At 36.7% G+C, this 23,753-nt stretch overlaps 1 protein-coding gene across 7 annotated transcripts in view; it reads left to right on the top strand.

Moving 5' to 3' along the window:
- DMD (dystrophin) overlaps positions 1-23,753 on the top strand; it is a 2,687,035-nt gene that overhangs the window by 1,072,252 nt on the left and 1,591,030 nt on the right. For all 7 annotated transcript variants that reach the window (XM_070291485.1, XM_070291489.1, XM_070291490.1 and 4 more), the window contains exons 12-13: positions 5,040-5,190; positions 23,521-23,640. In XM_070291485.1, the coding sequence (XP_070147586.1) occupies positions 5,040-5,190; positions 23,521-23,640 (271 nt within the window). The remainder of the gene's footprint in view (positions 1-5,039; positions 5,191-23,520; positions 23,641-23,753) is intronic.

Genomic DNA, 23,753 nt, shown 5'->3' with positions numbered 1-23,753 from the left:
CAGGAGGAGAAAGGGACTACAAAGGATGAGATGGTTGGATGACATCATCGACTCAATGGACATGAGTTTGAGCAAGCTCTGGGAAATGGTGAAGGACAGGGAAGCCTGACATGCTATACTACATGGGATCACAAAGAGACAGACACGACTGAGCAACTGAACAACAGCAAGAGCAGGTCTAGAATAGAAACTGCTTCCCTGGTAGCTCAGCTGATAAAGAATCTGCCTGCAATGCAGGAGACCCTGGTTCGATTCCTGGGTCATGAAGATCCCTTGGAGAAGGGATAGGCTACGCACTCAAGTATTCTTAGGCTTCCTGATGGCTCAGCTGGTAAGAAATCCGCTGGTCATGAGGGAGACCTGAGTTTGATCCCTGGCCTGGGAAAATCCCCTGGAGAAAGGAAAGGCTACCCACTCCAGTATTCTGGCCTGGAGAATTCCATGGACTGTATAATCCATGGGGTCACAAAGAGCAACTTTCACTTTCACTGATTGTCATGACTGAGCAACTTTCACTTTCTACTGGGCACTACTGATTAGGGAATAAATGTTTCCCCCAAGTCCAGCAGAGTCTCTGTGAAGCAAATCCTATGTTTGTGTTGATCTCTTTTCTGTTCATGAAGGTCTCTCCTGCAGTGGATGTGAGGTGGGCGACAGACCTCCATATACAATTATTTGAAAATGATGTTCCTTAAGGTGCTTTTTACTGCCCCTAACAAATAACTGGACTCAAAGTGGTTTGCAGCATTGCTTTCTGAAGTGTGATCCATGCACTAGTACCATTGGCATCCCCTGGACATTTGCTAGAAATGAAGAATCTCAGCCCCCTCCTCAGACCCACTGAGTTAAAATCCATGAGGACGTAGTAAAATGTTAAAATGTAAAATTTGGGAAGCACTGGTTAAAGCCATTATCTATCATCTTATATTACAATAATTCTCCGGTTGGAGTGACTCCAAACCACTCAGTCTGTGACTCAGTTGTGTCCTCAGAGTCGCGAGCTCTTTCCATGTATTGGCTTCACTAGTCTGCATCTGTCCTCAGGTACTTTTACAGTGGGAGGCTGGCTGCAGCAGTTCGTCCTGTCATATCCTGACATGCTTCTGTCTCTAGACTTTGTCAGGGCTGTCTCCTGTCTGGAGCTGTTTTATTCCAGTTCAGCTGCCTCCTCTCTCGAGTGCCAGTCATGTATTTATGCTCCATTCTCCCTTTGATTTTATGTCCCTTTCTAAATAACCACTTGAAAACCATAAAATGAAACCAAGAAAAATGCAAACTCTTTCCTTGCCTGTGGGTGGTAGATTTTTGTTTTACGAATTTGATAAATTTCCCTAATTTATTTGCATCTTGAGAATGTTAGTTGGAAATGTGGACTTTCTCATTTTAATAGTGTTTTCAGTTAAACAGAATGAAAGTATCATTTTTACAGAATAAAAACCTCAAACACTGGCAACTTCATATGACCCAACCTAGTATAATATTTTATCAATAAAGAAGGAAATGATTCAAGGTTAAGAGCACAGACCTGGGTCACAGCTTAGCATTTATATACTGATGTGCATGTCACTGAAATACATTGAGCAAGTTCTTTAACCTTTCCAAGTTTCAGTGTCCTCAGAATTGAAATAACAGTATTAACTACTTCATTAAGTGATAATGAGGACCAAATGTAATCTTTAAGTGTTTTTCAAACAGAAGTTAAATATGCTCCACTTTCACAATTTCTACTATTTCTGCACTTCTCTTTATCATTATATATTTAATACTTTTCCTTAAAATAGTAAAATTTTACATAATTTTAGTTGATTTTTCATCCTAAGCGATATGATCTCTTATATGCATTAAAATCATATATATACACACTATATATAAATATGTATGTGTATATACACACATAAGCTTGGTGTGTGTATACACCCACACACAAAGACATCCCCCAAGAGGATGGAATGATGCTGTTGTTTCAAGTGACCATACTTTGAGAACCATTGGTCTAGAGAGGAAAAGCAGGGATTTCTTTGGCTAGGATACAGTGATGTGATTGTACCAGTCATTATAATATTGAACCACACAGGCTGCGCGCTGAGTGTCCCCATACACCATTTTCCACCCAGCCATGCCAGCCCCTCCTCCAAGAGCCTTCAGCTCCATATTTTTACATTCCACCTATAAAAGATGCAATACCTGAGAAAGCACTTTTTGGTACATCCATTCTTAGTGGTTAGTCTCTGAATTTAGGTTCATAAGGTGAAATCACTGTTAAACAAAAAAGGTCACTTGAGCTTCAGACTTCACATTTTCAGGCAGAGCTCAAGAAATTTCCCAGAACTCATGGGTTAGTGTAGGATATAACACTGTATAACTCTCCCACACCTTATATCATCAAACTGTATTGGCCTTCCTGATCCTCTAATGCCTTAGGAAATTTGCACAGATGATTCCTTCTATTTAGAAAGTGTTTACCCCATCCTCTTCACTGCCACCTCTTACTTAAGACTTTAGAGTTATTCAAAGATTAGTGCTTCAGAAAAGTCTTTCCTTACATCATAAACTCAATTCAGTTACTTTCATTTCATAGCATGATCTCAATTACAATTAATTAATGGCCTCAGGAGCTATATATTATCTGTGACCCCCATGACTGTAAGGGTCTTTGTCGCTTCACCATTCGTAGTATCTAAGTACTCAGTAATTCCACATTTAATAAGTATATGACTCAGTTCTTCAAGTCTCAACTCTCAGTCTCTGAAGGAGAAGGGGACAATAGAGGATGAGATGGCTGGATGGCATCACTGACTTGATGGACGTGAGTCTGAGTGAACTCCGGGAGTTGGTGATGGACAGGGAGGCCTGGCGTGCTGCGATTCATGGGGTCGCAAAGAGTTGGACACGACCGAGCGACTGAAATGAACTGAACAAACAGGAGTTTCTAGAATATTTGTTGAATGAAACATCTCTCCAAAAGTTAAAAAAAAAATGATATTTTAAAATGAAATTCCTTATTAACACTAACATGTATGTTGGACTTGAAACATTTCTTCAACTATAAATAATGATATGGCATGTTTTTCTTTAGTTTCTGAAATGTGAGATTTTTAGCTCAATGTAAGGACAAACCAGGCAGGAAAAACAGCAAAACATATTGCAGCCAATTCTCATGAAATCTTGTTATCAAGTCAGTTCTCAAGGGATTAACTGAACCAATAAAGTAAAAGATTTATATACCTTGCAATGCCAGGATGGTGTTCATTGTCTAAGAAACTTAAACTAGCAACTTTGAGTTTTTGCTTCCACTTAAATGGATGCTTTATGTTGTTTCCCATAAAAAGAAAATGTCTACTTTTTCTGTTTGATGAACGAAAGCTCATTCTCATAGACTTCTGATTACAATGTGCCTCAGGGGACCTGTGTCTCTAAAAGGTTAAAGCTGTAATGATAAATGGTATAACCAGTCCATTCTAAAGGAGATCAGCCCTGGGTGTTCTTTGGAAGGAATGATGCTAAAGCTGAAACTCTAGTACTTTGGCCACCTCATGAGAAGAGTTGACTCATTGGAAGAGACTCTGATGCTGGGAGGGACTGGGGGCAGGAGGAGAAGGGGACGACAGAGGATGAGATGGCTGGATGGCATCACTGACTCGATGGACATGAGTCTGAGTGAACTCCGGGAGTTGGTGATGGACAAGGAGGCCTGGCGTGCTGGGATTCATGGGGTCACAAAGAGTCAGACATGACTGAGCGACTGAACTGAACTGAAATGATTTTAAACACTCTCAGTTATGTGTGTATTTTATATGTTTAAATATGTTGATTAATGGAAATTTCTGGTAAAAATTTTATAATTAAGAATAATAATAATTGAAATTATGTCTTCCTTATTGACATTTTAAAATCAGTACGCAGTATACTCTGGTTCTCAAAGATGCTTTAAACATGCCTTTGAAAGAATATTTACCGTAAAATTTATACTAACACTTCTCTTTTGTCTCTCAACATTTTGTTGAATTAATAGATGAAATAACCTAAATTTTACTTTTCATCCTTACTATGAAGTTGTGTGGTTGATAAGCAAGATGTCATCTCATGTCTGTGATGCCGATATTCACACTGAGAAGATTTAAGATCTTAGTTCTAAGGCGTATAGCCAGGCTGTGAACTAAAACCAAGTGTTTGGACTTTAAATCCATTGCCCGGCCCACTAATGTATACATCCTCGACAAAAAGAAAAAAAGAAATTCTTTCACTTATCTATTTGTGTATAACAAATGACTCCAAAATCGCAGCTTAGTGCAAAAATTTATAATTACATCATGATTCTGTAGGTCCAGAATATGGTCAGGGCTCATCTAGGTTGTTGTTCTGAGATTGTGGTATAGCTGGGGTCACTCACTGGGCTTCATTCATCAGGAAGCATAACTTTTACGAATGCCTTTTATCCTCCAGAGTTACTCTCAGGATGGTCTCTAATCATTTGGTAGTCAGCTTGGGCTTCCTTACAGCACTGCAGCGGGATCCCAAGAGACAGAACACAAACGGTGCTCATTCCGTTACAGCCTACGCTGAGAACTTGTATAATGTCACTTCTGCCATATTGTGTTGGTCAGAACAAATCACAAGGCCAGTCCATATTCATGAGCACGGAACATTGACTCCATCTCTTAATACTATGACAGAGAATTTGTAGCCATGTTTTATTACCACACGTATATTAAAATAATGGACATAAAAGCAAACAATTGCCAGGGTACATTACTAGCTCAATTACCAGAGATGACTCTCACTTTATTTATCATGTTCACATTTAGTTAGCTGTGTGAAATGTTCTAAAAATTGGAATGTGTGGACTATCATATGCTGAACAAAGAATACCTTCAGAGGTGATTGATTATGGGTTTTATTCACCTTCTTTCTTAATGTCCAACAAATGCCAAACCATGTTAACACACGTTCAAATGTCAATAGTTTTACCTAGTGATAGGTTTAATAATAGTAAAGTTGTTTTGACAGAAGCAATAATTAGGTATCTTTCAAATTTTCAGTTTACATAAAGTTCTCATGGATCTCCAGAATCAGCAACTGAAAGAGTTAAATTCCTGGTTAACAAAAACAGAAGAGAGAACAAGGAAAATGGAAAAAGAGCCCCTTGGACCTGATCTTGAGGACTTAAAACGCCAAGTACAGCAACATAAGGTTAGTATATTTGATGCTATTTGCTTTCATCTGGAAAACAAACTGTGTATATGTGTATTACATACATACACTTGCATGGTTTGCAGATAAGAAAGAACTAAAGCTTCAAATGAGAAAAGGTTTAAAATAATTCTTGCCTAATATTTTTGCAGTGTTTACTTTTTTGAATACAAAATAGCTAGGCTTTTCATACTTGAAAAAAAATCAAATATATTCCTGGAAGAGAACAATGCGGCTATGTGATTTATTAAAATTTTGGTTTCCTGGAAGAGAGTTTCTGTAAGGATTACCTGAAAAGCAAATTTACATAATAAGGCAAGAATTTTTTAAACATGTTTTTACCTTTAATTCATAAGGTCTGCTTACAGCAGGCCAAGCTTAATGAAAAATGGGCATCTGTAACATTGCTTTCCTGTCAAATATAGCATCGAATAATTTTAATATTTCCATCTTATTTTGTACATTTATGATTATGCTCCCTGGTTACCTGCAAGTATTTATTGTTTCTGTGATTAGAATTTCTACAGAAATTTTCTTTTCAGCATCCTTTTTTTTTAATTGAGGTGTAATTGACATATTCATTTCAGGTAAGTAGTATAATGATTCAATATTTGTAAATACTGCCAAATGATCTGTGCAATAAGTCTACAGTTAACATCCATCACCATATAAAGTTCAAAATCCTTTGTGTGTGTGTGTGTGTGTGTGTGTGTGTGTGTGTGTGAAGAGAGCTTTTAAGATTTACATTCTTGGCACCTTTTAAATATGTACCCAAATATTATTGATTATAGATGTTATAGATTACATCCCTGTGACTTGCTTATTTTATAACTGGAAGTTTGTATCTCTTGAGCCCATTCACCCATTTCACCTGGTGCCCAAGACCCCCTCCCCTCTGGCAACCACCATTCTGTTGTCAGTAAGTTTTGCTTTGTTTGTTTGTAATGACTTTTAGATTATACATGTAAGTGAAATCAAACAATATTTGTCTTTGCCTGACTTGTTTTATTACCATAATTCCCTCAAGATTATCCAAATTGTCACAAATGGCCAAGATTTTATTATTCTTTTGTCTTTTTGTGGCATATATACAACATATATAATACCACACATTCTTTATGCTTTCATCCATCGATGATGAATTAGGAAACAACTCCTTGTGTTGTTTCCATATCTTGGCTATTGTAAATAATGCTGCAATGAACATGAGGGTGCATATATCTTTTCAAGGTAGTATTTTTGTTTTCTTTGGATAAATATCCAGAAATGGAATTGCTGGATCATGTGTAAGTTTTATTTTTAATTATTTTTAAGAATATCCATGCTGTTTTTCACAGTGGCGGTGATAGTTTACATTCCCACCAACAAGTGCATTAGGATTCCTTTTTCCCTACATTGTCCCCAACATTTGTTAGTTCTTGTCTTTTTGATAATAGTGGTTTTGACTTGCAGTTCCTTAGTGATGTTGAGCATCTTTTCATGTGTCTTTTGGCCTTTTGTATATTTTCTTGGAAAAAGAAAACCTCTGACCTTTTTTTTTTTTTAATCAGATATATATCTTTTTGCTGTTGAGACGTTTGAGTTCTTTATATATTTTGGATATTAATCCACTATCAGATATATGCTTTGCAAGTGTTTTTTTTTCCCATTTGATAATTACCTTCTCATTTTGTCCATGGTTTCCTTTGCTGTGCAGAAGCTTTTTAGTTTGATATATTCCCACTAGTTATTTTTGCTTTTGTTTGTTTTGATTTTGGGGTCAGATCCAAAAACATTGCCAAGACTGATGTCAAGGAGTTTACCACTTATGATTTCTCCAAGGAGTTTTATGGCTTCAGATCTTACATTCAAGTCTTTAATTCATTTTGAGTTGACTTTTGTGTAAACTAAAAGATAGCAGTCTAATTTCATTATTTTGCAGTTCCTGTCTAGTTTTCCTGGTACCATTTTTTTGAAGAGAGTGTCCTTTCCCCCTTGTATCTTCTGGAAGCCTTTGCTGTGAACTAATTGACCTTTTTTGCTTGAGTTTATTTCTCTATTCTATTCCATTGATCTATATGTCTGTTTTTTTATGTCAATACTGTACTGTTTTGATTACTGTAGTTTTGTAATATGAATTGAAATCAGGCATCTTGATGTCTCCAGCTTTATTCTTTTTTTTCTAAAGATTTCTTTGGTTATTTGAAGTCTTTTGTGGTTCCATACAAAATTTAGGATTGCTTGTTTTATTTCTATGAAAAATGTTGGAATTTTGATAGGGATTACATTGAATATCTTGATTGTTTTAGGTGTATGGACATTTTAACAGTATTCTTCCAATCAGTGAGAATGGAATATATTTTCAATTATTTGTGTCTTCAGTTTTTTTTTTCATCAGTGCCTTACAGTTTTCAGCATACAGGTCTTTTACTTTATTGGTCAAACTTGGTGCTAGGTGAATTAAATTTCTTGCTAGGCATTTTATTCTTTTGATGCAGTCGTAAATTGGATTTTAAAAATATTTTCCTTTCTGATATTTTTAGTCATTGTATAGAAATAAAACAGGTTTTTGTATATTGATTTTGTACCCTGCAACTTTAGTGAATTTATTTATTCTAAGTTTTTTTGTGGAGTCTTTAAGATTTTATATATATATATATATATATATATATATATATATATATATATATATATATAATTAAATCGTTTGCATTGTGACAATGCTTAATTCTAATAACCATTATAAAACTAGCTAGCTCTGGATTTTATTATAGGAACAGAGTCTTGCTCAGTCCATCAGAACACACCTGTGCGCGACGCACACAGATACAGAAGAACCTTCATGACTGGTCCAAGACTAAGGTAGCCACATTTTGCAAATAAAAATGCAAGAAGCCTAGCCTAGTTAAACCTAGTTAAATTTGAACTTCACATCAACAGTGAGGTTTTTTTTGTTTTGTTTTGTTTTGTTTTAGTAAAAGTGTGTCCCAAATTAGTTATTATTCAGCTGAAATTTAGATTTTACTGTGCATCCTGGATTTTATCTGACAGCTCTATGCAGGAGTCTCTGCTTCTTGGATTTATGGCTTTGAAAGGAAATATCTGCTGTCTTAACTCAGACCTTCTAAATCTGTATCTCACCCAACTTCATGTTATATATATAGTTTTTAGAGAGTTAGCTTCACAGTTCCTTCATGCAGATGAAGGAGACCTTTCTTTCAAAGTCCTAGAATTCTTTCTTATTTCATGAGCTTCAGTTTCTGTGACAAATGGAGCTGGTTTTTGATCTTGCTGCAGCCAAAACCATCCTTTGGCCACAACAGCTTAAGGTTAAGCAATTTGGGGAGAGTTAGAGCTACGGAGAAGGCAGTGGCACCCCACTCCAGTACTCTTGCCTGGAAAATCCCATGGATGCAGGAGCCTGGTAGGCTGCAGTCCATGGGGTCGCTAAGAGTCGGACACGACTGAGTGACTTCACTTTCACTTTTCACTTTCATGCATTGGAGAAGGAAATGGCAACCCACTCCAGTGTTCTTGCCTGGAGAATCCCAGGGACGGGGGAGCCTGGTGGGCTGCCGTCTATGGGGTCACATAGAGTCGGACACGACTGAAGCGACTTAGCAGCAGCAGCAGGAGCAGAGCTATGGTAATCCTGGTTACTGTGCCACTGGGGAAAAATAAAGCATCAACTGTATTCTAATTTTCACATGTAAATTGTGACTAAAAGGGGTTCCCTTTGACACATAGATTTTATTTGCACATCTGATAAAGTTAGAGCCATTGCTAGACCTTGACCTGGACCACTTTTGCTGTGTGTGTCGTGTTCCTCTGATAGACCCTATACCCATTTGCTTCCCCTTGGCCTACACTGGAAGTTGTGTGCAGATGGATTCTATATACACCAGTGACTTCCTCTCAGTCTGACGGCATTTGCTGGCCGTAGGAGAATCTCAGCCAGTTCAAACATGGACAAAAAGTAGTTAGTACTGCCAGAGCTGCCACTAACCAAGGAGGGATGGGAGATGATAGATAAATATTCTCGAATCCCTGCCCCATGTCAGGATGATTCCAAAGCATCTCTCAATTTCCAGAGTTCCTCAGAGGTTTCCCAGCAAGACTGGGCCCCAGAAGTCCACATGGTCAGCTGTCTCACAGTCCTGCCCTTTCATAATGTCTCCTGAGATGACTTCTCAAATAAACCATTTGTACCCCAATACTTGGCTTAGGGTCTGTTCAGGAAGGAACCCAAGCTAAGACAACCTTCTCACCTGAGAAATCTGAGGGTTATCCCAGCTTACCATCAACTACACGCGTAATTTTAAGAAATTGTTGAATCTCTCAGGTTCTCCGTATCTTCATGCTGGACATGAAAGTGTTGAGCCCATTGATTTTTAGTGTTCCTTCCAGTCTTGGTTTCAAAGTTTCCATTAGCTTTGGAATGTCATGCATTTCCAGCAAGGGCAAAACTATGGGCAGTGACCCTGAATATCAGAGGGAAGAATGTCAGCCCTGGATGCCCGGAGTCTAAAGAGGAAGCCAGGAAGCAGGCCCACAAGAGAGAAGTGGCAGAGAATGGTAGGGCAGCCATGAGTATGAATGACTTAGGACAGCTATGTGCAAAGGTCTCACCTGGAAACCAGGAACAGAGCCCTCATGGAGGTTAGGACGTCCAGGGTCTTTGTATTCTGCCAATTACCTAAGAGGTTTTACACTTTCCTCTGGAGGATAAATAGTGAATGGAATGGAAATATGTCTAATATTGTCATAAAATTTGAATAGATTGTCCATTACTTGAAAATGGGCCATTTCTGATGAGTATGAAACTGCTTTGAAGAGAATAATTTGAAACAAAAAGGAAACAACATAATTGCATGCAAGCTGATTTATAATCATTTATATCTAGGATTTATTCATATAAGTGCATAAGGAAAACCGGAAGGGATTGGTTTACTGGCACAGAAAGTGAGGTTAGCTTCTACCTTTAATTGTTTAAACCCACTTCACAATATATTAATTTTTATAAAATTAAGACAAGGAAAAAATGCATTACATAGTGAAGAGAAAGTCTGACCGTTGATAATTCTCTCGTTACTTGAAGTAATTACAGTGAGAAGACAAAAATTTGACAAAATCAAATAATTTATAAAGTAGACTAATTTGTTTAAATTAGAAACATATATTTTTTAGACATATACAATAAAAGAAGTAAATTACTTGTGTTAGTCTTTCCATGCATCATAAAACAGAAGAAAGGATAAATGTTCTTGCTTAGGTAACTGAATTCAGACTAAAGCCTTATTTAAATAATCACTGATTTACTTTGCAGCTTTTCTTCCCAAGGATTGTTAGTGAATGAAAATAAGGAAATTTCTCCTTCTGACAATGAAATGCATCACTAACCTTGGAGTAGTCAGAAAGTAGCCCCACCCTGCTACATCACCATGCTTCTCATTAATAGACCATTTAGTTGTTTTAGCTTCATATCTATAAACATTATATCCATCCATTTTATTTTTAAGAGATAATTAAAGATAACAAAATTAAAGGAGAGACACAGGTTTTGTTCCTGGGAATGGGTTTACATTCTCACATCAGAGGGCTCTAGTGTGCACTCTGCTGTTCTCTTCCTCCCTCTTGCGCGCGCGCTCTCTCTCTCTCTCTCTCTCTCTCTCTCTCTCTCTCTCTCTCTCTCTCTCTCTCACTTGGAGGGCAAATCTTGCAAGCACACCATGCATATTACAGATATGCTTCTCTATGTTCTGTGACAGCATCCTTTGCTATCTTCATTTCAACAGCACTTTATTACGAGGCAGGCTAGAAATTCAACCACTGTGAAATGTCATGGAAATAAGTCACTTTTACTGAAGCTGCCAATTAGGCAAGGTAAAGCGATCGATCCTATATTGGTGGTTACTATTAAATCTGGTCAAACTATTATCTCTGAGTAGCTGGGAAAAGTCCAATTTGCTGCAAAATTTGAAAGAGACCAGTAATTCTTCATCTCTGTTGCTCTGGGGAAAGAATTTAGAGGCTGACTTTAGATCCAAGTCCCCCAAAAGTGATTCTCTTTGGAGTGAACAAATTGAATCTCTCAATTTTCTTGTGACGGGACATGTCAGAAATAATTCTGGTTGGTTATTTCTGTCTTAGAAAGATTTTATTAGTGATGTTGATAAGGAATCAAAGGATTTCCCTTGAAGGACTGACAACATTATTGAGGACAATAGAAGTCTGCTGTGGGCTTGAAATTTCATTAATTGAAAGATGTTTGCTATTTTGGAGAGTATTTTAATCAAAAAGAACATAATTGACTCAAGAATCTTGTCTCATAGCTCAGTCACACTGAGATGAGATTTAAAGCTTAGTTTAGTATCTAAGTTTCCAATTTTTTTGAGAGGTTTAGACTTTTATAATTAGTTACACTGACTTAGTAACAGCAACAACAAAGTCCTTACTTTACAAGTTGTTAGAATGTACAGGTATCAGTGTGACATGTACCTGATATTATGACTGTAGTAAATGCTCTTTGTTAAGTACTGATTAATACAAATTAAATGTTCTCTTAGAAGCACAGTCACCTATCCTTTCCTTAAAGCTTAGTTAATCACAAACATTTGGATTGCCAAGACTGTGAAATATCTCTTCCAGTGACCTTTAAAATGATCTGGATAGTCATGTAATGGGAAGGTTTAGATGTAATCCTGCCAAAGGATTTGACATTTCATTTCATTCCATTGCATTTTAATCCATATCACTGCACAGACATTTATTAAAACAAAATAGCTGTTGTGAAAAATACAGAGACCTACTGTGCATGGAATCTTCCTCGAGAAGCTCACATGCTGGTGTATCAGATAATGACACAGAAAACAAGTGGCTGTTATATGTTATATAAGGCATAATATGGCCAATGGCTTGAAAAAGTTAAAAAATAGTGATTTGGGCAAAGGAAATGAGGTGGGGCATTATAAGGTATGGTACTTGTTTTGGTCACGTGTTGCACTGTGCTCACTGCTGGAGGACCACCACCTGATCATGGAGGGTCTTTAACTCAAGGCAGGCATTTGGAGCTATGCTATAGGCAGTAGGGATCCATTACTGATGATAAATTAAACTGAGGACAGTGGGGATTTAGGAAAGTGTATCTTCCATTTTAGGGAGATACATCTTGTAAGATAAATTAGATCACAGCTGAATAGGAATCCAGGATATGTTAGGAAGATATTGCAGAAAGTATATAGAGCCTGACAGAAAGCAATGTCAATGGAAATTATTTTGGAAATCAACAGCAGAACCAAAGAGGCTAGAATTTAGGAAATTATCAGTTTAAAATAACAGATTCTGAGACTGGGCAATTGGGAGACCCAAGCTGGATTTTTTAAAAAATAGACAGTACTCAGAAAGAAATACAATAATTGGGAGGAGGACAAGCGATTCTGAAAAAGCATACGAATGCAGTAGAATCAAATAGTATAGAATCAAACAGTGCTTTTAGTGATTAGTAAGCTCTCTTCCATCTTTAGCAAGGTTAGAAGTACATGTTATTGGTTACTGCTATGAAATTTTTATTTCCAATCGTTTACCCCCACAAGTGCTTGGTGAATGTCTGATACCTATGGCAGTAAAGGTAAATAATATATCAATAATTAGAGGGAAAAAACCTACTATGCTATAGCCAGATAGCCAGAGAGACTTCTGTGTTTTTCCAGTTCTAGCCAAGTATTTAGCATGTGAATTGCATAACTGATGCTCAGTAAAAGTTTTTTGAAGCAAATGCTTTCATTACTTGTGACTAGTTCTATGACACGCAGAGGCTTCATCACTGGCAGAGACATGAAACTTAAAATTTAAATAAGCAATAATTATGAGCAGGAGCAAGAAAGCCCTCATATAGGTGAAGAACACATCTTAAAAGCAGCTTACATGGGGATATTATCTCAGTGCCCTCTCACTAACTCTTTTTTTTTTTTTCTCATTCCTTCTCTGTTTCATTCTCTGTTCAAATATCTTAGTGGCTATAAACTTTATATCTTTTTATAAATGTCACAAAAGATACTACCAGCAGGCATACTTGTGTATGTTCATAGAAATCAAGCTTGTGAGCCTTGGTTATGCAGAAAAGCAAAACCATTCAACACAATCAAATTCTCAGCTGGCTACCTACCATAGATGGCCAGTATAGAATTCTGGTCTTGTGAGTTAGGTTGAACTTCATATAGATTGTAAGGTCTCTGCTTTGCCCTTATGTTTTCAGTCTTAGCCTCTATCACGTGTTGATTGCCCCTTTAAGCTAGGCTTAAAAACTTAACCCTTCTTCCAAGATTCTTTAGAAAGGACGGAGAAGACCTGAAAATTATGTTGTCCTGTTTCTTTCATCAGTTTCCATATGGACATTACCTGACCTTCAAGGGGCAGTGAATAGGAACCATAGGAGAAAAACATGTATCCTCTAGGTGGGAGATCCCATGATCATATCAAAAGACAGCATTATGAAAAACAGATTGCAGGAGAGAATATCTAAGTAGGAATGATTAACAAGAGAAAAGTAAGGGGGAAAAGCAGTATATAAAGAAACTAAGCCATATAAATAAAAGTAACTTGCACCTCTGACTACTGCTTAAAACTTTATATTAAAAATAATTTTTGTGATTAGCATTTGTCATTCACATATCACTGTTAAGGCAATCCTAAAGAACATCAAGAAAAACAAATGCAAAAAGGTAAAATGGTTATCTGAGGAGGCCTTACAAATAGCTATGAAAAGAAGTAAAAGGCAAAGGAGAAAAGGAAAGATATACCCATTTGAATACAGAGTTCCAAAGAATAGCAAGGAGAGATAAGAAAGCCCTCCTCCATGATCAGTACAAAGAAATGGAGGAAAACCAGTAGAATGGGAAAGACTAGAGATCTCTTCAAGAATATTAGAGATAACCAAGGGAACTTTTCATGCAAACATGGGCTCTATAAAGGACAGAAATGGTATGGACCTAACAGAAGATATTAAGAAAAGCTGGCAAGAATACACAGAAGAACTATACAAAAAAGATCTTCATGACTGAGATAAACACAATGGTGTGATCCTTCACCTAGAGCCAGACATAATGGAATGCGAAGTCAAGTGGGCCTTAGGAAATATCACTACAAAAAAAGCTATTGGAGGTGATGGATTTCAGGTGAACTATTTCAAATCCTAAAAGATGATGCTGTGAAAGTGCTGCACTCAATATGCCAGCAAATTTGGAAAACTCAGCCGTGGCCACAGGACTGGAAAAGGTCAGTTTTCATTCTAATCCCAAAGAAAGGTAATGCCAAAGAATGTTCAATCTACTGTACAATTGCCCTCATCTCACACACTAGCAAAGTAATGCTCAAAATTCTCCAAGCCAGGTTTCAACAGTTCGTGAACCATGAAGTTCCAGATATTCAAGCTGGATTTAGAAACGGCAGAGGAACCAGAGGTCAGATTGCCAACATCTGCTGGATCGTCAAGAAAGCAACAGAGTTCCAAAAAAAAATGTCTATTTCTGCTTTATTGACTATGCCAAAGCCTTTGACTGTGTGGATCACAACAAACTGTGGAAAAATCTTCAAAAGATGGGAATATCAGACCACCTGACCTGCCTCCTGAGAAACCTGTATGCAGGTCAAGAAGCAACAGTTAGAACTGGACATGGAACAACACAATAGTTCCAAATAAGGAAAGGAGTACATCAAGGCTGTATATTGTCACCCTGCTTATTTAGCTTATATGCAGAGTACATCATGAGAAATGCTGGGCTGGAAGAAGCACAAGCTGGAATCAAGATTGCCGGGAGAAATATCAATAACCTCAGATATGCAGATGACATCATCCTGATGGCAGAAAGAGCCTCTTGATGAAAGTGAAAGAGGAGAGTGGGAAAGTTGGCTTAAAACTCAACATTCAGAAAAGTAAGATCATGGCATCTGGTCCCATCACTTCATGGCAAATAGATGGAGAAACAGGGAAAACAGACAGACTTTATATTTTGGGCTCCAAAATCACTGCAGATGGTGACTGCACCCATGAAATTAAAAGATTCTTGCTCCTTGGAAGAAAAGTAATGACCAACATAGACAGCTAATTAAAAAGCAGATACATTACTTTGCCAACAAAAGTCCATCTAGTCAAAGCTGTGGTTTTTCCAGTAGTCATGTATGGATGTGAGATTTGGACTATAAAGAAAGCTGACCACTGAAGAACTGGTGCTTTTGAACTGTGGTATTGGAGAAGACTGTTGAGAGTCCCTTGGACTGCAAGGATATCCAACCAGTCCATCCTAAAGGAAATCAGTCCTGAATATTCACTGGAAGGACTGATGCTGAAGCTGAAACTCCAATATTTTGGCCACCTGATGTGAAGAACTAACTACTTGGAAAAGACCCTGATGCTGGGAAAGATTGAAGGTGGGAGGAGAAGGGGACAATTGAGGATGAGACGGTTGGATGGCATCACCAATTCAGTGGAGATGAATCTGAGCGTGGAGATGAGTCTGAGCAAACTCTGGTGTTGTTGATGGACAGGGAGGCCTGGTGTGCTGCAGTACATGGAATCACAAAGAGTCAGACACGACTGAGCAACTGAATTAAACTGAAAGGAAATCAACCCTGAATATTCATTGAAAGGACCAATACCAAAACTGAAACTCCAATACTTTGGTTACCTGATAAGAAGAGACTTATTGAAAAGGAACCCTATCCTGGGAAAGAGTGAGCTTAGGAGTAGATGGGAAGGACAGAGGATGAGATGATTGGAGGGCATCACCGACTTAATGGACATGAGTTTCTGGCAAATTGAGAGATGGTGAAGGACAGGGCATGCTGGTGTGCTGCAGTCCATGTGGTTCACAAACAGGTGGACATGATGTAGTGACTAAAAACAACAACATGAGCATTTCTTCCAAACAGTAAAAGCATGTAGGAGGACCTAACTATTGTGTGTGTGTGTAAAGCAAGTTTTGTGTTAGTAATCTTTCAAATGTAATAGGTTGAATTCAAGTATCACGAGAGAGATAAAACCTGAAACTCAGCTGAGTACACACACACTCTTACACACAGGAGCTTCTAAGTTTCTATTTATGTGCTTTATGATGTGGAATTATATGAAACATATATCTACGTCATATGCTTATTTCATCAATATTAATATCTCTTATGTGAGAGGAGTTATATCACAGATTCTGAAGCCATATTCTCTAGGTTCAAAACACAGTTCTGTGAGCTCAATGACTTCATAAAGTTTCTTAACTATGTTGTGCCTCAGTTTCTCCAAGTATGAAGTTAGGATGATGATGATGATGATGTGAATACCTATCTTATACTGTTGATAAAATAATTTACTAAATAACTGCATAACCCTGATACCCAGAATTATATAGATTATCTTAGGTGTTAGTATTATATAAGACATGACTTTTACCCAAATGAAATTGATTAGTATGGTAATAATCATCTTATGATGTAAAGAAGTGATGAGTTATGTAGAAAAGGGCAGCATCACACTTTATGGTCTACAGAGTACTATACAGATGATACTCACTTTTAATTTTTTTAATGTAGTTGAGAAGACATATAATTTCCTATAAATACTATAAACAAGCAACGGATCCTAAGGATAACCTCACATTTGAGATAATGCCATTAATTCAATTTAATTTTAAAAAATACAGTCCATACCCATGTTCGTATTTTAAAAAATCAAGTGATTCCAGCTAATAGGTTACTCAGAAACTGTTGAGCACTGAGTCAGTTACATGGCTCAAAATGTTACAGCCCTGTTTTAAAGTACATCAGTGCATCTACTAAAACGTAACTATCCAAGACCCCTTCATCTTACAGATATCACTTTATTTATTTTTTTAATACCTTATTTCTCCAATAATGCTTATTCATTAGACGTTTCTGCCCTCTGCAGAGGGTAAAACAAGAAGGAAAGCAAAAACTCTATTCCTCACTTAATTGAGTTGGTCTCTGCTAAAATAGGGCTTTCCTTGTGGCTTAGCTGGTAAAGGATTTGCCCGCAGTATGGAAGACCTGGGTTTAATCCCTTGCTTGGGAAGATCTCCTGGAGAAGGGAAAGGCTACCCACTCCAGTATTCTTGCCTGGAGAATTCCATGGAATGTAGAGTCCATGGGGTTGCAGAGACAGTTACAGCTGAGGGACTTTTACTTTTTTCAGTCAATTATGTTGCCTTTTTGCGTTTCTTTCTCTTTGGGGTGACTTTGGTTCACTGATTCTTGCAAAATGTTATGAACCTTTGTCTTTGGTTCTTCAGGCACTCTTACTATTCACCAGGAAGAGGAAAAAAAGTGAAAGATTGCATGCATGCATGCTAAGTTGCTTCAGTTGTATCCAACTCTTTTGCAACCCGATGGACTGTAGCCTGCCAGGCTCCTCTGTCCATGGCATTTTCCAGGCAAGAGTACTGGAGTAGGTTGCCATTTCCTTCTCCAATCTAATGAAATAGGCACATTTATTATCCCAGTTTTGAAAATTAGAAAGCTGATGTTCGGTGTGGTTGGAAACTTTCAGAAGGTCACATAGCTGGTTAGCAATACCTGCAGGACTCAAACCTAGGAATTCTGACGTTAGATCCCACACTTTAACCGTACACATAATTTTTGTCACTCTGTGTTCTTTTTCACATATTCTGAAAGATACATGGGCATATTAATGGTCAGCTCTGTTTTTACAACAATTTTTCACATTTATTGAGCCTCCTTCTTGAAATTGGTAAGCGTTGGTTGCTTTTTAAAAAACATCACTGAAATGTTCTTTAGTGCCCCGCCCCTCACTCTTGTAGCTTAGGAGTTGGAAAAAATATAAACATTTATTTCTAATAAAAAGGTAACAAGTGAATTCTGTTATAAAGACTAATATAACTATAAAATAATGGTTAAATAAGTAACTATCTAAATAAAAGCTCTTCTAGGAGAGCCTGGTGAGGAAACTTATTTAAAATATTTAGCAAATTGATAATAAAATTGCATACTGTAAATAGATCCTCATGAGGGACTAGACAGCACAGTGACCAGTCAGGCTTATTAAAGTCAATATTGGACTGAAAATAAAATGACCAATCATTTCTGAGTCATTTCATTCAGGGAATAGATAGAATAGGGAATGCAGAGCCTAGCCCAGTGTAGAGATGATCGAAAGAAGGATATAAGAATAGCCACAAGATAAAAGGTGATGAGAATGATATACTGCCTACCCACCAGTTTTCCGGTTTGCCTGGGATGTTTTTATTTGAAAATAAAATCAATTTATGTCCAGATTATTGTATTAACTAATTGTTCATAAGTATCTAGGGATTTTTTTTTTGTTCCCAACCTGGCTTTTCTAAGATTGTACTTTCCCAAATGTTACACTTATCCCCTGTTCTTAGAAACTATTCTGGTTTCTTTATATTTTTGCACAGTTTGTACTGAATATAGCCTTTCATTTTGTGTACGTTTAGTTGGATAAGGTAAAAACTATGAATTACTTAATAGTTTATTAAGCATATTTCTAATAATATTAATCTAAAGTGATATGTGAGGAGGCAGTAGATGGCCGTAGAATCGGTGCGGAACCAATGACCTGTGTCATTTCTAGGTATGTTTGTGTGTATGTAGGACTTGCAAGTGTTGGCAGTTTCCTATTAAAGTAAAAGAAACAATAAAATAAACTATGCTCATAGGCAACCAGTGTTCTCTGTTTCATGTTGTTTAACATATACTGTTACCAAGGGAGGTACTGTATACTCTCCTGTGTAACTTACAAGAGACCCAGCCTTGTGTTTCTTTTCTATTACTCTACCTTTCTGTTAATTGTTGCTCTTCACTTCTAACTGTCAGATATAATAATTACCTTTCCTTAAATATTTTCATGACTTTATTTCCCAAACATTATTTCACATGTATGCTAAGAAAGGACAAAATGGCCTAAGTCTGAGGTAAACTTTGAAGTGACTCTTCAGTGATTGCTCTAACCACATTTTGAAGACCAACTTGACATGGGTTAGTGCAAGAATTCAGTACCACTGAAACATTTGAAGGAAATAGAAGAAAAGTCATACTTAAGTCATAAAATGTGAATATGTACTAAGGGAACAACAAATTTTGTCAGATTTTTTAGATATATAATAATTTATAAGAAATGGAATTATTTACAGAGGTATAACACAATCTAAGTTGGCCAAATATAAGCATTTTTAATGTTAAATTTCACTGTTGGCCTTTTCTCTTGTCATAACGAAAAAAAATTCTTAGTTGACATTAGAAAACAAACATTGCTGACATTTGTATCAAGTAATGGTATAGAAATTTAATTAGGACCATGACAGATTTTTTAAAATCTGAAAAATGTAACAAATGCATCACTTCAATAAAAATTCTGGCAAGAAATACATAATAAAACACCTAGTATGTATCTGTGTGTATAAATAATTTATATTATTTTAATAAGGAAAAACAGGCTTTAACAATCACATATTACACCATTTTAATCTGATGACATTATCTTCTGATAGGCAAAAAGCTTACTATGTTTCTCTGGGGATACATCTGTACTTGAAATAATTTGGCTCATATATCAGGTTTAATTAGTGAGTCAATTGTAAATATCCATTGTGTAAATCCTGCTATGAGAAATTGAAATCCATATGAAGTAAATATTTAATTAAAAATTAATTGTAAACTAGCTTTAAAAACTTTAATATATTTTAACAATTAATTGCCTTGAGAATCCATGTTTTCCCAAAGAGGGAAGCAGGGAGCTATACTTTATACTAATGATTAAGGCCCTTATTCATGGAAAGAAGGGTTGGTAGAAAATTTTAACTTTTAAACCCACTATTTTCTGTATGGCAGTTTTACTTCTTCTAAGAGACAACTTCATTTTTAAAAATGAAGTTTGGACATTGGATATTTGATAGTCTTTTGCAGATAAGGGAATTAGCTAATACTATAATTTTCATTAATATTTATTTTTGGAGTTAAGTTCTAGCAAAATAGAGAATATGAAATGTTTCAGTAGTTTTCTCTTGCAGCTGTTGAGTATGTTCAGAAAGGTCAGTTTAAGCTTTTCTGTTTTAATCCCCGATTAGGAGTAAATATAAATATAATTTGAATAAGTTATAAAAGAGAAAAAGAGATGCTAGAAGTGACTTAAATATAGTATATGTTAATTTACTGCAGTGCTATGCACTGTTCAAGATTTCATCCACTGTGGAGAACCTTTTCCATATTCCTTTATTTTCCTCTACTCACTTTGAGTTCAGGTAGTTCTCATATTTGATTTTTGAAGCTATTAACTCACAACTAGCTTAGTGGGACTCTGTGTTAGCACTTCAGCAAAAGCATAACATGTAAACCTTTGATCAATTTGGCAAAAATATAATTTCTGATTGTAGAAGCAATAGATAAGCAAAATAAAATAGAAATCTAAGTACTGGAGGGGAAAAAAAAAACTAGTGTATTTGATCACATATGTTTTATAAAGATGCAACCTGAGTTTCAAAATAAGTATTTCATGAATCAAACAATGACTTTCTCACTTTCCTTTGCTAAAAAAAAATGAAAACCATAAAAAGGTAAAAAATGTGAGCAATATTTCCTAATTGTCTTTAATATATGTAATTGAATATACCCTCATGCTTGAGTGATAGGAAAAAAAAAGACTTGTCCAAATTAAAGAAACCAGTTTATGATATATTGGCCACCAAAATATTATTTTAGTTATTATTTTTAAAATTCCTGGCTGACACATTTGAAATGTTCCCAGTCCTGGCTTATATAACTCAAAAAACACAGACTAAACATGACTTTCAAGGGCAACTCTGAATGTTAATGTTTCCATTTTCGGCCTCACGGCAGAAAGAGTTTTATTAACCAGTGTAAGCTCTGGATTGTCAAAGGCGTGATAGGCAGTACAGACTCCACACACAAAATAGATGCATAGTCATTTTATTCTAAATTGCTTCACTTGAAAATGTACCATGAAAATCTGGAGAGAGGAAGTAAAAGTAAGTGATTTTATAGTGCTCTAAAAGTTGAGACTTGAAAAATAAAAGTCCTAGGATAAAAATGCTCCAGCATTCGTGTTTGTGATGTAGCTAATCCTCTTAGGTTCCCTTACACCTGCCATACAGTTTGAGTAACTAAGAGCAAGTCCCATAGTTTCCAGGCAGCCTTGTCTGTAGGGACTGCAGGTTTTCTAGAAACTAACAGGCTTTGTGGGCTTCTCTGGTGGCTCAGATGGTAGAGAATCTGCCTGCAATGCAGGAGACCCGTGTTTGATCCCTGGGTCAGAAAGATCCCCTAGAGGAGGGCATGGCAACCCACGCTAGCATTCTTGCCTAGAGAATCCCATGGACAGAGGAGCCTGGTGAGCTACAGTCCATGGGGTCGCAGAGTCAGACATGACTCAAGTGACTTAGCACATGTGCATGCACAACAGGCTTTGTCTCAAACCTACTTCTTCTTTCTTGTAATAGATAATAACATATTCTAAGAAGCAGAGTAGATGATTAGGAATTTTACATACTCATTTAGTCATTTCCAGGTAATAATTGGTGTAACATGATAAGATCTTGGTGGAACTGGAGCTCCCAGGCCAGGTGTCTTGGATCTAGAACGGCCTCCTCTGTTTAGTCCTCTTCTATTTACCATCTATTTATTCCTCTTTGCCTTCCCCTGTATATCTTTATAAGAAATCTATACACTGTGATTTTTTAAAGTTTGGAGTACTGTTTGGGGTTATATATGCTTGATAGTATAATTATAATTACACATTTAAAAAATAGAATCTTACCCATTAGATTGTAGTCTTTACACAGTCAAGAAGGGCCAAACTCATCTGTGCATATTGCCCTCACCCCTGCACGTGGTGCTGTTCATTCAATAAAAAATCACTGATCTTTAGTTCTGTGGAGTGTAGTGAGAAGGACAGAGAGTGCCTCTGTTCTAATGGACTTTATATTCCAGTACGTAAACAACACATGACTAATACAGAAGAAAAATCTGAATGTGAAAATGCGAGGTTAAGAAAGTTATATGACTCAGGGAACTCAAACCAGGGCTCTCTAACAACCTAGAGGGGTGGGATGGGGTGGGAGGTGGAAGGGAGGCTCAAGATGGAGGGGACATATGTATCCCAATGGCTGATTCATGTTGATGTTTGGCACAAACCAACACAGCACTGTAAAGCCATTATCCTTCAATTAAATAAAATTTTTAAATGAAACAGATAAAATTAAACTGTATGATTTGAGTTAATAAAAAGTTGTAGAAATGGTAACTCAGAAGCAAATTTGGGGAGCATCTTCATGAAAAGCCTTTCTGAGCAGGTGACGCTTAAACTGAGTCCTGAATGATAAGAAGGAGAGATTATTTAAAGATATGGAAGAAGAGAAATTGGGGGTAAAGCAAACAGTTTGACACACTGTGAAAGAGAGAGAAGATAAGTATGACTGAAACATAGTGTCAGAGGGTGAGAATAGTATGCAGTTACTTTAGAGAGGAAGGAAGGTACTAGATCATATAAGGATTTCTGGTTACATAATTTGGATTTCCCTTCTTAGTGTCATGGGACCACATTGGTTTTTATCCAGGGGAATGCCATCCGATTTTTAGCTGAGTGGAGGAGAAGGAACCAGCAAAGAAACAAAAAAAGCAGTTCTTAGTGAGATGCAAGGATAATCAGGTAAGGGTGGTGCTGCAACTCAAGAAGAGAGAAGGTCCAATATGGAGTGGTTAATTAGGTTGGTAATTGGAATGTCAATTAAAATGGTATCACAAAATGGTTATTAGATTTGGGAACCTGGAGGTTGATGGCAACCTTTATAAGAGATGTTTTAATGGGATAATGAGTAAAGGGAATAATAGGGTAAGGGAATGGAAAGAGTAACTGTAGAAAACACTATTTTTTAGTGAAGAGGAACACATAACAAGGCAGAAGCAATAAGGGTTTTGGGGGGTCAAGAGTTTGTTTTGTTTTGGTTGTTAATGGAGAACTGCACAGGAGACACTGAAGACGCTCGAAGCAGCCAGGTATTTTAGGAGAACAGTCCTTGAAAAGGTGACAGGAAGTGGGATAAAGGACAGCACATCTTAGTATGCCTTTATCAGCAGATGCTTTCTCTCTCTTTGCTTTCACATCCAGTTGACAAAAATGTGCAAAACTTGCTGAGCACCATAGCAGAAAATTTGCTTGAAATGGTTCTAGTCTAATAAAAATTGCATTAGTCAAAGCAGAAATGGCAGAAATGAATCACACTCATTTGGGAAGAAATGTTTCTTGGCATACAGATCAGGAGACTTTTAATTTCCTTTAAACATTTTATCTTTCAGGTGCTTCAAGAAGACCTAGAACAGGAACAAGTCAGAGTCAATTCTCTCACGCACATGGTGGTGGTTGTTGATGAATCTAGTGGTGATCATGCAACTGCTGCTTTGGAAGAACAACTTAAGGTCAGATTATTTTCTTTAATACAGTAAATATGTAATTCAAAGTAATTAATTGCAATTCAGAAAATATTTAGAATATTTAAAACAGAATTTGTATATGGCAAATATTAAGCATG

The sequence above is a fragment of the Ovis canadensis genome, chromosome X (genome assembly GCF_042477335.2).
Source record: "Ovis canadensis isolate MfBH-ARS-UI-01 breed Bighorn chromosome X, ARS-UI_OviCan_v2, whole genome shotgun sequence".
In the NCBI taxonomy this organism is placed as follows: domain Eukaryota; kingdom Metazoa; phylum Chordata; class Mammalia; order Artiodactyla; family Bovidae; genus Ovis; species Ovis canadensis.
The sequence above is the reverse complement of the archived record's forward strand: the minus strand, read 5'-3'. Positions and strand labels throughout refer to the sequence as shown.